At 41.4% G+C, this 15,666-nt stretch overlaps 1 protein-coding gene across 1 annotated transcript in view; it reads left to right on the top strand.

Annotated features, from left to right (window-relative positions):
• The window catches only part of ACBD3 (acyl-CoA binding domain containing 3), a 211,217-nt gene that overhangs the window by 176,628 nt on the left and 18,923 nt on the right, over nt 1-15,666 (top strand). Inside the window, exons 6-7 of the mRNA XM_086926177.1 lie at nt 1,240-1,435; nt 5,768-6,052. Coding sequence (XP_086782303.1) covers nt 1,240-1,435; nt 5,768-6,052 — 481 coding nt within the window. The remainder of the gene's footprint in view (nt 1-1,239; nt 1,436-5,767; nt 6,053-15,666) is intronic.

Raw genomic sequence — 15,666 nt, 5'->3', positions numbered from 1 at the left:
TAAAGATCAGTTCAAAAACTCGACATTCAGAAGGGCAGATGTTTTGCACTTAGACCACTAGATGAAGTCTGGAGTGGCTTTCAGTGAACCATAGGGCCTATTTCTTGTCTTGCTAGCCAGGTCTTTAGTGTTCATTGTAACTTACCCTTTCACCCATCAAAGCTCCTGTGCTTCAGAGGATGAAAGGGTGTTTTGGGGTTTTAATGAAGGCCTTATTTTAACTTTCAGAGAAACATTCCAAGTTTCTTCTTGAGGTATTATATGTGCCGGGGGGAGGATTCTGTGTACTGTACATAGATATAATCCTACTGCCTTTCTTACAGTGGCTTTTATTTTGATCTCACTCTGTTACTCCTTGTAAGCCTTATTCATTTGTGAAAGACTCATTCCCAAGATGGGCACCAGATCTTTACACTTGAACAGAGGGAAACAAAGAAATCTATTGCTAAGTAGACCGTTCGTTTGAAATGGATAGTGATGGAGCTTCCTCTATACCATTTCTAAAATGTCAGAAACTTACCAGTGACAGTTATTTGGAGGCTAGATAATTTGATATTTTGGCACTGCTGTGCTGAATTAGTCAGGACTGATGCAGAGTTTGAGCCGTGCAGTCCTTCAAACGTCAGTTATTCTCCTACTTTCCCCCTATGTGGGCTCAGCACTGCTAAAAATAAGAGCTGGGACATACTTATTAATTATTGTAAACCATATGAATATTATTTCTCAGTTACTGTGGGCCCTTTATGAATATAAAAGTGAATAATTCAAACTACCTTGTCCTTTCCCTGACAACTTTACTATGTCTGGAGCCTTGTTGGGGAAAAAGTGAACCACACATGGTGAACTTGGGAGCACTGAGGTATATAAGTAATGGACGGTGAGGAGCGGTATATTCTAATGTAGCTAATTTGTTTTAAATGGGTGGCTGAAGGCAGCATTTTATTTACTTTTGACTAAAGAGTCCAATCTACTCTTGTGCTTGTCTGGGTTCCATTAAAGAGAGGGAATGTGAACATTCTTGCAAGGATTCATAGTTAAAGCAAAGTAACTTGTTTCCTTCAGTGTGGTTTACTGAATGTTGTGACTTCAACTGTTTCGTTCTTCTGACCTTAAATAATGTTATGAACTTGTGCTGTTGTGAAACATTGTGCCTGTTAAAATAAACTGTTTAGATACAATGCTGATAACAAGTTTAAAGAGAAGAATGTATAGTGTGCTAAAGATGTTTTCATACTGCAGGCAGCCTTACAGAAGCAGCAGGAAACAATTTCTTCAACAGCCATTGGGTCTTTGGCAACAACAGCATCAAAGGTGATTGCTGGTACAGCTGCAGAGCCGCCATCAATAAACGGACAGAGTCATGCACACATTGACAGTTCCGAAAGAGACCTAGACTCCAGCGCCTTGGAAGAAGCCATGGAGAATGGACCTAAAGGTATAGCTGTAAAAATTAGGCTGAATTGCTTCTACTGGTTACAGCATTTTGGTCCTCCATGATTTGTAAGGTTTTAAGTGGGATGCTTTTAATTGTCCCTTCCTGTCTACCCACAAGCCATAGATCTCTTTACATTGCTACATGTGGTGTACGGATAGTTAAAACGGGTCATTTGCTAATGCAAGTCGGATTGTATTCAGTAGCCAAGAGCAAACCCTTGCACAAAACAGTTGTAGACCCATGCTTGCCGCTGTGGTTTGTCAAACAGGTTCTGTACCCACTTTACTTCTTATTCTCTTTGGTACAACATCAAAGTTTTGAATCCACTACTGAAGCTGAAGTTATGTAATCTGCTTTGTGTAATATTTCCTCAAGTGTAATCCAGTTGCATACCATACACCTTTACACCCCAAAGCAGTGGCGGCTGGTGAAATTTGAGAGTGGTGAGGCTGGGCGTTACACGGGTGAGGGGGGGTAAAGCATCGGGGTTCACTTTCACGAGACACAGCATTTTTGGTAGGCAGTTCACCATTTCCCATGCAAATATTTAGAAAACAATGGGATAACATGATGCATTTTCCAGTGAACTTTAAAATAAAAGGAACAAAAAGCAATATCTTTCATAGGCTTTTGTACAAGAACTTTTAAAGTACTTTGGAAATTTCCTAGCTTCATAGGTAAGCAAGACTTTCTTCTTAAGGAATGTGCGCAGATGGCGAGACGTTTTATGATTGGGTTCTCAGTGGGAGAGACAACAATCTTGGAGGCAAGTTACCACACCTATTTCAAGGATTTGACTAACCAATGGCAAGGAGGCAATGCATTGTGAGGGATGAACATATTATTGAACTAAACAGCAAAATGTGGTCCCAAAGTCACCCCTCCAGAGTAATTGCATTCTTGAGGTGATGCTACATACAATTCTAGCATCCCTAGTTGACCCTCTTCTGGATCCAGCCTTACCCACACACAGCTGAAAAGAAATACTTTGTGCAGCAAACCAAGTAACTCACTGCTGAGGCTGGGCTCTTGTTTATGTGCAACGCAACATACTTTCAGTGACACCAAAACGCTCCACACAAAGGCCACACTGCACTTGTGCATTTTTGTTTGTTCATACACTAACATGATTAACAGTGTTCAAACAAATACACAAAATTCGATGTTGTCAACATTATGTGAACACCACACACTTCTCGCAATCATTCATTGGATTGGAAGATTTCACAAAAAAAGCTGCTGCTTAGCAAGCTGAAATAAAATACTTACATTTTCAATGACAATACAAAATAAGGTCCCAAGGCTTGTCAAGTCACACAAATTTAAAACATCTCAATGTTCAATCCATTGATGGCCAAAGACTTTAAAACAAGAAAATCAGTGTTCAATGCATGGTTTAGAGGTTTTTTTAAAACATCATGCAGGTCACGAATGAGCTTGAAGAAGCTGAAAAAAGTACAGCAACAAAAATGTAAGTGCAGGAACATGTTACAAGTCAAATCTAATTGACTACTGCTGAGGCAGGGCCTCAGACTGGCACACATAATCACTGCTGCAGATTTATGGCCAGTGATGTTTTCCCATCTCGCACTACCCCCACCAAGCTGAGGGGTTTACAGCACAAGCTAATTTTCTTGTACAGATCTAAAAAGAAATCATGCAGCAGATTAAGCAACTCACTGCTGAGGCAGAGCGCAGGTACTGATTTATGTGCATAGTAGCATCATGCTTTTAGTTACACCAAAATCCTCCAGAGGTCACAAAAATGCCTCACTGCGCTCGTGCACTCCTGACTGTCTGTTTGTCACTAACAATTCCCAAACACATACATACACGAAAATCAAAGTTACCCAGACTTTATAAACATCACACTCTTCTCATAACATAGCCATTTATTGGATTGGATGTTTTCACCAGAAAAGCTGCAGTTACTTCGCTACTTTTCTAAAAGAACTGAGACTTTAATTATTTTCAAAGACTGATAAATCACCCTTTACTTATTAATGGAGACGCTTTGTACTCCACCGAAAATGTTTTATATTATAATTATAAAACAAAGGCAGCGCAGACACATGAACAGTACATCTCTCAAGACTGGGCCTTCGACCACAGCTGCTGATTTATGAGCAGTGATAAACAGTTATATCTTCCCTCTGACACCTCCGGCCTCCCCTTTTCCTGTGAGATGAGTTAGGAATTCAGAGCTGAAAACTTTGACAACGAAATACATCGTACTCGTCCAGCAAGCACACCTTAGCTATTAATATCCAATTAAACTCCCTGCTGCTGGCACTGCTGAGGCAGAGTCCAGACTTCGGTTTGACTAATCCGATTCACTGCCAAGTGCCAAAGCAACATGCTTTGTCACTGACGGTGATTGTTTGCTTTACAGATGTATGGACCACTTAGCTTTTTTTTACTCACCTACCAGAGCTTGGTGCTGCCTGGTCCATTCGGGAACCGTCTGGATCGGACTTCTTCTAAGTAATGCCCAAATCCATGCATCCTACAGCTGCTTCTCACTGCCGTTGGCAGTCAAGTATAGACACTGGAGCTGTAACTGGTTTTCACACCCGGCCTGGAGTTACCAAAACGCGGGAAGCAGACACCTCAAGTCTGCGCAGTGTCTTCAGAAATCATGATGATACACTGCGCAGACTCGAATTTTCTGCTCCCATCTCGCCTGCCTGCAGCCTCTACCCCACCCTTTCCCAACTTCTCACAGGGAGGAGTTGGGAAAGGGTGGGGTAACTCTCCTCTCCATCCCCTGACTGACGTGAAGCCCGTGGCACTACAGGGCTTCAGCCTGAAGCGCCCGGGGCAAACTTCACTTCCACATCATCAGGGGATGGAGACCCGTCCTCGATGCTAAGTCTTTTGCCGAGCTGATGACCTCACAGCCCTCAGGACTTTCAGCTCGTCCGCCCGGCAAAAGACTCAGCAGGGCCCGACCACAAGCACCTTTAGTGAATGAAAACGTGGATCAGCGCCGCTTGCAGTGACACACATGAGACTCATTAGAAATCAAGTCGACCCACAGCAACAAACACAAGAGGTGCGTGTGTCTCGTGTTTTTGAATTAAAAAACGGACAAATTCAATTATTAGTAATTTAAACTATGATTATTCCAATGGCTGACCCAGGGGGTGAAAGTGACGGGACGGAGCCCCAACGCCCTAACACAAAAACTGCCACTGCCCCAAAGACGTTAGAAAATATCACTAGTTTCCTGAAGTACTTATTCTTCTGGATGAACTAGAGGCACCTCTACTTGAATGGCTGAAAGTAGTAAAATACCATCAAAGAGAGGTGATGTGCAGTCGTTCTGAGACTCATAGTTAAAGCAAAACTACTTGTTTTCCTTGAGTGTTGTATCCTAAATGTCCTAGGAATATAGTTAAATTGAAAATGAGCTTTCGGTCTCTAAATTATACTGGTGTTAAAATACCACCTTCTATTGCATGCATCTTAGAAGTAGCCCCTATTGTTACTGTTACCACTTTGCATCGAATTTGTGTTGTTGCGACTCAGCTATTGTAATATTGTCTACACTGGAGCCCAAAGAAGTGTTGTTTAAACTCCAGAGGCTGCAAAAGCAGGCAGCCAAAATATGTCTAAAGTCTTCAGTTCACAGCACTCTGACTTTTAAACACCTTAACTGGCTTCCAGTAGCACAGTGAATTAAGTTCAAACTACTCCGCATCTTTTTCAAATCTTGCAATGGTATGGTCCAAAATACATGTAGGGTTTTAGGTCTACCCTACAGATAGCTTTTAGGCGTCTGTTTTGGAAGACCTTTTGTATAGTACTAAAACTTACAGTGGGCTGTGAGGCACTCCATTCATTGTTTGACATTCTTGTTAATCTCATTTCCTTTCTTCTTATTCATTGGCTTTTATTCTTCTTCTTGCGTTTGTTCCTCCCTTCAAGAATATGTTAATTGCCATTCTTGTGACTGAGTTACTCCTCTCCTTCTACTGCTTAGGGACTACATGGTTGGTGTTCTTTTAAGGTGTAGGACATGCTTTGGTTCTGTCCTTAAAGTACATGCTTTTAAAAGAAAGGGGTCTTGGGAATTATGAGTGCTGTAGTTACTGTAATGAATAATTTCATTAGACTTGAGCCAAGCTCCACTTCTACGATTGCAAATTTCAACACACAAAAATAAATTTTTCTTTAAGGTAAAATATTTTTTTTAGCATTGAATAGATTTAATGAGATATTTCAAGAACAGCACAATGAAGTATTGTTATTATTCCAGTGCCTATTGATTAATGAATAGTACTTTCTTTTTAGTGATGCATTCATATTTATAATTTCTCTGTTCAATAGAATCCGTACCAGTTATTGCAGCTCCATCCATGTGGACGCGACCACAAATCAAAGACTTCAAAGAGAAGATTCGACAGGATGCAGACTCTGTGATCACTGTGGGCCGAGGCGAGGTGGTGACAGTCCGAGTGCCAACTCACGAGGAAGGCTCCTACCTCTTTTGGGAGTTTGCTACAGACAGTTATGACATTGGTTTTGGGGTATATTTTGAATGGACAGACTCCCCTAACACTGCAGTCAGTGTGCATGTCAGTGAATCAAGCGAGGATGAAGAAGAGGACGAAGGTATTTTTATATTCTTTTCTTTTTTTATTTGTCACAAACCATTTTCAAAATCCATTTGTAAAGTTGCTAGTTTCACAAAGATGACTGAGATCATGCTAGAATTATGCACATTATATTCTAATTTTACCTAATGGTAGACTTGTGGTTTTTCAATGAAATTAACGTAAACAAAAACTAGATTAGCTTTAACTTTCGCAGTAAAAAAATGAAAATTGTACAAGTTTGACAGTTACTATGGATCAAAGGAAGCATGTCTAGATTATAACAATTAACAAAATATATTAGACCTAAATGTCCATATAATCATACATTTAAAAAAGACACATATATTTCATTAAAATATTTCACATTCATCTTTATATACACAACATTTGGCATTTTTTAAATACAAGGTCGGTCCTAGTGCCACATTTACCTCATTCGTAGCTGATCCATTGCTGCTGTATCAGTTCTGCTGGAAATTGTTTTAAACAGTAGTTTGTCGCAGATAAATTCATCAGAGTTGCAAATAATTACGGCAGAAGCATAAACTGTGGTTCATATGGCTCTGTATCTGAAGATAAAATTCACATTGTTTAAACGTCTCGCGGTTATCTCGATTACAGTGCATAAAAGGCAAAACAGTTATAACAATATGCATCCTAAGTTACTTATGTCTAAGCCAAAATCAGGGACTAATATAATGTATTACAATGTGCTTAAACATTTTTTACTGTTAGAACACCTGATGATTTTTTAATTTAAAACTTCGTCTAAATCATACATACTTGAAATAAATAAGCATTTTTCTTTAATTGAGATTTGTTTTCACAAATGGCATTTTGTAATGAATTGAAATCCGAATCTGGATACAGTTTGGTTACTACCGCCAAGACTTTTTTTTTTACACTGAGTCCACTTATAGTTATCACTACAAAGGTCCATAAACATGCTTGGTAAAGTGGTTAGGCCATTCTCTACTAAATTAAAAAAGAAACATCGATTGCATTTAACTTGTTTCATTAAATGATTGCAACCCTAAATCTATATGCAGTGCTTGTTTTGTTTAACAGAAAAATAGGGGAGGCCAAAAGCTCTTTTGATCAAGTTCCCCATAAATTTCGCAAATGTATAATTTGATAATAAAGTACTTATGCTTTAGACTGTCAGAAGTAGAGCCAGTGAGTATCCACGATAAAGTGTGTCACACTTTATCAGGTCAACAAAGCTGGTTAATACTTTACTCCACAATGCTTCCCTGTACAGGTTTCATGTGAGACATCTTTACAAGATAACGCCCACATATATATATTTCTGTAATGTTCTGGCCAGCTTGTCACCAGGCATTTTGCAATAAAGGGTCAAATTTTCTGTACGTTAATACTTAGTCTGGTGGTGATACAATAAGCAGACAACAAATGTAGTTGGCGCTGTAAGCCTACTTTGGTCCTTTCAAGGATAACTTGAGGGTCAGCATACAAGCAGAACTGTTACAGGTGTTAAACCAACCATGGATGGGTGGTTAGGACCATTAGAGTGGTAGGAAGTTCACATATATATATATATATATATATATATATATATATATATATATATATATATATATATATATATATATATATATATATATATATATATTGAGGCAGCACCTATGAATCCCTGTTAAATACCATGTTCAAGAGGGATGGTTGCTCACTTTGCCACTGGATTCAAGCTAGCCTGACTGATGATAGGTGTTACCCCAAAACTGGTCCCAGGATGCTTGTTTCCGATTCAGGGAAGACATGGCTTGGCAGTTCGGTCTGGACTGTTCCCATAAGGAGCAGGGTCAAGACTGATTTGCGTATGGCTGGGTTTGAACTAGGGTGGCGAAGTGAGCTAAAGAATGATGATTGATTCAACCCAGATCTGTGACGGGGGTGAGTGTCTGAAAAGTTTCCGCACTCCGTCCATAATCTCCTTGTGTTTACTTAGTCAATTCACTCTTAAGCAAGCAAAAAAGCTGTTAATGTCAAAATATGCCTCCAGAGAAATCCCAAGCGCCTTCAGTTTAGGGTTAAATCTATGGTCTGAATACCAAAAAGAGTATTATGTCAATTCACTCTAACATCAAATATAAATAGACTACTACAAATAACTCTAGAAACGATTCGAATTTTTTCCAGTAGCATTCTCTGATCACAAACTGCCTCTTAAGTTATTCAAGTCTCATGGAAAAGATAATGCAACCCCAGCGGTACTACTTAAACAGAAAGGGATGAGGTGGAGGTGTGAGAGGTAGAATCAACAAACACTCATTTACAGGTAAACAAACTGAACTCTGGTCAAACTCAAACATGTACTAAAGAAATAAAAAAAATTATAAGATATATGAAGTCTTGTAGCCAATTACAGAAGGTTTTGTCTGCATATTTTAAAAATTACTGATTCTGCTGGGCTTGCGCCTCAACTTCCTGGAGCTTAGTCCCTATCTCACTGACTCTCTGGTCCTAGCCTTCCACCTCCCTTCTCTTTGTAGGACAGCAAAACTCCACTCCAATCACTTCAGGAAAATCTTCCATACTCACACTATACTCAACGGGCCTCTTGTGGGTTTTATTTCCGTTTTATTTTTTTTATTTTTTATTTTTTTAACTAAAGGGCCTCCCCCCTGTCATCGGGATTCTAGAAAAAGGAGGGTGGTTGAAAAATAAATGTGATGTAAAGGAAAGGATGCCCCATTTTTTCTCCTTTTACCTCTGCAGCTCCATTTTTGTTCAGTATTCCTTTTCTCCTTATGCCAACCCCCTATTTCAGAGCACTGGTTCTGGTGCTGCGAGCCCTGTGAATACTGCTCATATGAACAGTTGTCTTGGGACATTTTATATTGTATTAAATTAAAAGGCTTCGGTTTGCAAGGACAGGTTTCTTTTTGTTAACTCTATTTAAGCTTCAATGTCTCTGAGGATTATTAAAAATACAGGCAATTCTTAAATTGCATTTTGCACTAATTCAGCAGGAAAAAATTACTCTGAAATGAATTGGCTGTTTTAAGTTCGTGGCCTGTAGAGGGAGGCCCGGAAAACCATTTTTCGCAGCATTTCTCCTGCATGCCTGCTGGTGGAGTAGTTTGGCTCCACGTCAACTCCATCCAATCCTGGAAGTGAATACTGGAGCCACATAAAAGCACCCCCCCCCCCCCCCCCCTGCAAGTTGACATCTGTTTTTCTTTCTGTCCTTTTGAATGTGTACCCAGAGCTCGCTTCTATAACTTTTTTTTACATTTTGACTAGTTTTCTTCATATTTTTGCCCCTGGAGTGTGTAAGGGCACATGGCCCGCCTGAACCCCCTCACCAACCCAGTACCACGATCCATGTCATTCCCTGCCACAATGGTGACCGAGGAGGAGCCAGTGGTTTCATCTCACTTAAGCGAACATCTCATGACCTTGACCAAAGTAATGCCTTTTACAACCTTTGCTGTAACCGGTTCACCCACATTCTAATTCTGATAGAATCCTGCCATTTCCAATCTTTATATGGCCCTCCATGACACCAATGGGAGACACCTCCCTAAACACTGGGTTGAATTTCATATTTGAGTGACATTCAATAGTAGCTAATTAAAAAAACAATGAAAGGTCCCTATGTGATACACACTTGTATTCTCACACCTATATATTCATCTTCTTTATGGGAACTCTCATTCATTTACCATCCACTCAGCTATCTAAACATTGAACCTTATTTAATGTAAAAATGTCTTTTATTTCATGTATTATTAATCTTTAAAGCATAAAAATATCCGCATTTTCTTCAAATACACTAGTATATCATCAATAAAAATTTCTAAAAACATTCATGATTTGTACTACATCACATCACTGACATCTCTCTAGTACAATCATCTGTTATTTTATAAAAGCAAAATCAATTCGTCTCAATCACAAAGCTTACAAAAATGCCATAATACTTAAAGAAAAAACCGATTTCATTGCAGTTTGCCACCATATAATACAAAAGAGCAAATAATATGATAGGTTGACTCAGCGTTTCGGTGGTATACAGATCTTCTGGACAAAATATTAAAAACCAATAAAATAGTTGTAAGACACAATGAGCTCAGTTTATTGTCTCACGTGGTTTAATTGCCACTGATTATGTCCCCTGGAAGGACGATCTCTTTATTAAATATTATTTTGAAATGATCACCCGAACGGTCTGGGCGGCGAGTTCCTTTTTATTGTTTGCCTGTCCACTTTTCGTTCCAGTCAATTCTCACATATCACTGACTTTATTCAGGGAAGACAACCTTGGTTTCCCTTGGTACTCTTAGAGACGGGTAGCCTTACTGCGAGTTTTCACTTCTCCTTTTCGTGATAATCTACTGGGTGCTTTATTAACTTCTGCTCTAGTTTTCTCATATATCTAGTGACACGTCTGTTCAATGGGGTCCTCATCCGTTTGATATTTTATCCTGTCCCTTTGGTAGAAGAGTATCTCTCCCATACTTGTGTAGCAGCTAATAAATGTGCCATTGACAACACATGTCTTTTTGGAGAAAAAACTGACTCTGCCTTGGAGTGCTTCCAGAAATGCAGGGCCACAGCCCGCACCCTCAACCTTTCTGTGCATATGAGGCAGTGTCCCCTACTGTGTTGCCCCTTTTTAAGGCTTCGGAAGGGGGTTAACTCAAAGAGAACAGCATAGCCCACCTCCACAGCAACATAGCCCAAGTCCTATCGAGTCAGGGGTGAAAGATCCACTGACCACTTTTAAGCCTTCGTGCTGCTCAGTCCCCCACCCTTTCAACATACTGCCTTTCCTCAAGTCTAGTATTGATGTTGTTAGATTTGGGCTTTATAAAATTTGTTTACAAATTACAGAGCACTGACTACATCAAGCGTCGTGTGAGAACGTGCCGCTTTTGACATGGTTAGCCCCCACTCTTTGCCTGGTTTTGAGTGCCTGTGCCAGTGCTTCTTCCCTAAGACATACCCACAATGGGTACTTCTGCCCCCTTTAAGTCGATAGTAAATGATACCCTGAGTACCTTGACCCTGGGAGCTGAAGAGGGTCCTCTGGAGCCCCCTCACTAGCATTATGCCACTGCCCTTACAGCTAACACCCCCCTGTGAGGTGAAAAACGACAGTCTACATGGCACTCTGCCCGGGAGCCATGCCAGCCACCACTGCCTTAACTATAGGTAAGTCACCCCTCCAGCAGGCCTCCCAGCCCTGAGACAGAGTGCACTATACCACAGGTGAGGACATATTGGCATGAGTAAATATGCCCATACAATACCTGTCAATTCTTAAATATTGCAAGTCCCAGGGAAGCCTTGAGCAGTACATGGGCTGGAAACTCGACAACTGGAGTTCTACAGCACCATGATGGCTTCACTGAAACCAGGAAAGTTTGGTACCAAACAACTCCTTGTAATACATCCACACTGATGCCAGTGTGAGATTTATTGCACCATTTATTCAGAGGGCACCTCGGACTTCCCCCCTGAAAGCCTACCGACCCTGGTGTGGACACTTGACTGGCTTTAGGCAGGCGGCCATACAAGACAGGTTTATAGACCCCTGGGTAGAGAGCCTCTGCTCTCTGGAACCAGAAACAATACACTTCCTGGGCAGAGGTGTCACGAAGGAAAAGCTTCAAAGACATGCCGCCATTTGTAATGCGACCCCCAGCCTCTGCTGCTAGCAGCAGACGGCAGCCCCCAATTTACATCCCCACTTTGAGCGAAAAAAAACGTCAGGAAAACCTAGAAGAACAGGAGGTGTGCCCACTACTGCCAACTCCACCCTTAAGGTGGAGGAGGACGACATCTTCCAGTCCCCATTATCTTGAAGTTGGAGAGACCCCTCTAACCAGGGCTAGTGCTATGCACCCTCCCACATGAGGGTGGCATATTTAAGGGTGTAGTCAAACCAGGTATGATGCCCATTGGCCCTACCTGCTACTCTCCTAAAAACACCCCTAAATTCAGTATTTAGGTGGCTCCCCAGTCCTGAAAATTATATCTGCGATGACCAAAGAAGACATCCCTGCAGAGAAGACTGAAGGTGACGTCTACCTTGCCCCAGCCCTTCCAACCTGTCTCCAGTTTCGACGACTCTGCTGCCTTTCTTGCAGCCAGCGACCTCTGAAAATCCTGGCAGGACTGCAGCCTTTGAAAAAGACTCCAATCTTCAGAGAAAATGGCCCTGTCCATAAGAATCCATTAACAAGGACTGAATCCAGGCGGATCCGCGTCTCCTGCCCACTCTGCCTTTGACTATGGATCTGCACACCTCCCTTTGACTTCTACCCTCTTTGCATTTAATTTTTACTCCCTGGTTCGTATCGGGGACTTTTGTCCCTCTGACTTTTGACCCGCGAGCCATTTTGTTGTTGACTATCGAAGATGCCTCGGACCTGGACCCACCATCTTGTTGTACTTTTGTCCCTCCCCTCTCTCCTACGGTCCCACTCGGGCGATACTCAAAGTCCCCTCCCCCTGGTCTGCCTTTACTCCATTCCCCACCCTCCCCCTCCAGCTCCCTCCTATCCCTTCACCCGCTTCCATAACATCACTGTTGTCCCTTTCTTCCTCTCCCCCCCTTCTTAATTCTCGTCCACTATCCCTATTAATTCCACGCTATCTCTCTCCCAATTATTATCCCCTGAACTCATCCTTTTCTCCCTTGAGGTAATGTCTTTCTCCTTCTGCCCGCTAAGCCTATACCCCCTCCCACTCCTATTCAGCTAGTCTTACCCTGATTCCCCTTCCCCCTCTCTGCCGCCTATGATCTATGCATTCACTTTGAAATGTGCTTGTTAAATGTATAAATGATGATTGATATAACTGGCCGTTGTTCACAATGTAAAGCGCTCTGATACCTTCGGGTCAAGCCAGCGCTATATAAAACTCAAGAAATACAAAATACACTCTGCACCCAACGCCCCTGGCCCAAGTCTGAGTGGCTTACCTGTCCAGTGAAGTCTCCCCAGCGATCCTGACTTCAAATCCAGCGTTGGCTGAACTCTCCTGGCCTCCACAACAGCGCCTGCAGTGTGATTCCTGAGGCTCCCCCTTCCCATGACCGACACCGGTAAGAAGACTGCAACGTCGAAAGGCACCCAAAGTACCTGGGCCTTGGTGAGCTGAACCAACTGTGTCTCTCCGACCCGTTACATCTCTTCTTACCTCTTCTGTCGTTGGTCTCTCTCCTGCAACCTCCGGTGCGACACCTGCACCCTGTTTATCCAAAACAGAATCCTCATTGAAAAGCATTGTTCGCCGATGTTGAAATTACACCCTGCAGTCAGCTGCCCCTGTGCTGCTAGTGGTGTATGTTTGGTGCTGCTTTGTGGTACCCCTCTGCTAGTCCTAACCCCCAAAGCTTGGCCCCTGTCACCGATCTACTTGCGTGCAAGCTATGTGGCTCCAAGCACCCCCATTCTCCCTTAAACACATTGGGCCGAACTCCAACTTTGATCTCTTCACCTGGCCGCCCCTGTTCCGCTGGTGGTGCAGTTTTGGTACTCACCTGACCCTGGCCCCTTACTGATCTTTGTGTCCGAAGACTGGATATGTAACTGTATACTTGTTAAACTGCATTATTGTTTTCCTCCATAGTATACCATTGTACTGTTCAGAAATTGCACTGTCGACTTTTTAACGTTTAAAGTATTTTTAGTTAAAAACATACTTGCCTTATTGCGAAGATCTTGGTCTTAAAATAAAAAACAAACAACGTTTATTTTTCTAAAATTAGAGTGGATCTCCTTTTTGAGTTGTGACCCTTATTGGTCAATGTTGTGCAATAAATATCTTTCACTTCTCTGTGTTAGGCCTAAGGCTGCTTGCCCACACTACCACTAATAGAGCACTTTTGGGGAACCCCTGGCCTCTGTGCACGGTATACCATGTATTGGCATTCCTTATACAGAGCCAATTTCCTACAATTCCCTATTTAATGCTCCCCTCTCACCTTTGGGAACCAAAATACATTGCATCTTTGACCTGGTAAACCAGTTCTTATTTAAATGGACAAGAGTAGAAGCACATAATGGCATATCTTCGTAGCGGGCCCTTCTGTAATCTTTCAGACTTTACCTACAGTCTCCTTTAGAAAGCTGGACTGCAGTCCAGAATTGATAGGACATGCGTTGTTGTTTTCTCGGTTTATAAATTAGGGCTTTAATTACAGATGTTGCAATACAAGAACTTGATCTTTAGCAGCTAAATCCTTTGTTAACTTGTTTTGTATAGGCTGTAGTACCTTGTGATTTCCTAGCAATATCTGGGTTACTGATGTAGGGAATTTCGAGAAAACATTTTGACCAACATGACTGTGAACTATTACCCCTGCTCTTGTAAATGGAAAGCAGTATACCGTTTTGTAAGCCATCAATCTTTTTGATGTGGTATGCAAAATTTGCATCTGGAGGGAATTCTGGCTGTTCCTAGTGCTTTATTTTTTGTTGGCTTGCTTTTCCCATTTGTTTTCTGACCTAATGTGAACAAGGCACAGTTTTATTTTACTGTACGTGTCCAAATTAAAATATTTGTTAGAGAGGCCTTATTTAGCAGTATCTTCACTGTCTACATTAGAGCCCCTGAATAGATTTTCAAAATGCTCCATCGATCATATATTAGAGATGTAAGAGTGCGTTAAACTGATACTTAACAAGGTCTTATATGACTACCTCCCAGAATATTCCTGTATTTTTTGTTTGTTTATTAAGCTACCTCTAGTTGGATTCTTTTTTCTGTTTAACCAGCTTCTTCTCTACAGGGCAACATGTTCTTATTCATCAAGGTATGCTCCTTTTAAACGTCATTTTTTTACATCCTTTTACTCGAGGTCACACCAGGCTAGTAGACCTCCGTTGTGATTCTTCTGAGAATTTTTCTATTCCTATATTCCATCTTCTTGATCCTAAGGCACAGAATTATCAACATTGTGAAATATTCAAGCTCCAGCACCTGCAGAGGACAGGGTTGATCATTGTTTGGTGGAAACTCAAAGATGCCACAAATCTGCACGCTCCTGTCTCACTATGTACCCTTTTAAAAAGGAGTATGGACTGACTGTCCTATTTTTAGAGGCTCTTTGTCACACAAATAATTTTTCCAAAGTGAAATCTTCGATCGTAAACGGACTGATCCTAAGAAATTCTGATCTTGTCCCTGTGTACTCTTAGTATCATTTTAGTGATCAGGATTATCATCTTTGTAGAATACACAAATTCTGCATTATGAGCTAGGAGTGAATTGTTACTGTTGTTTTTTCCCCCTTTTTCTGTTAAGGAGAGGAGCGTGCGTGTTTGAGAATCAGGGAGGTGAATGTTTTATGCACCAACCTAATCTACAAGACATGTCATTCAATCCGTTCTTTATAGCCTTACACTACTCTAGCCATGGCACTGAGATCTGCCTGGTACTCACCACTGCTGGCTGCTGACATGACCTGACTGTTCATGTACAGGCTGAAGCGACTTTGCAATCGAGGTGCCAGTATGCTGTTTCCAAGCTGAAAATGTTCTGTGGTTCAATTTAGTGATGCAATTTAACGTACTAGTCTGAATTTCAATAGAAGCAAAAGTAATGTATCAGATGGGGGAAGGGAAGCAGGCGGGAAGGATGTTTGCTTGAGGA

This window comes from Lissotriton vulgaris, chromosome 6, assembly GCF_964263255.1.
Source record: "Lissotriton vulgaris chromosome 6, aLisVul1.2, whole genome shotgun sequence".
Taxonomy (NCBI): Eukaryota; Metazoa; Chordata; class Amphibia; order Caudata; family Salamandridae; genus Lissotriton; species Lissotriton vulgaris.
This window is presented reverse-complemented; position numbering and strand designations above follow the sequence as displayed.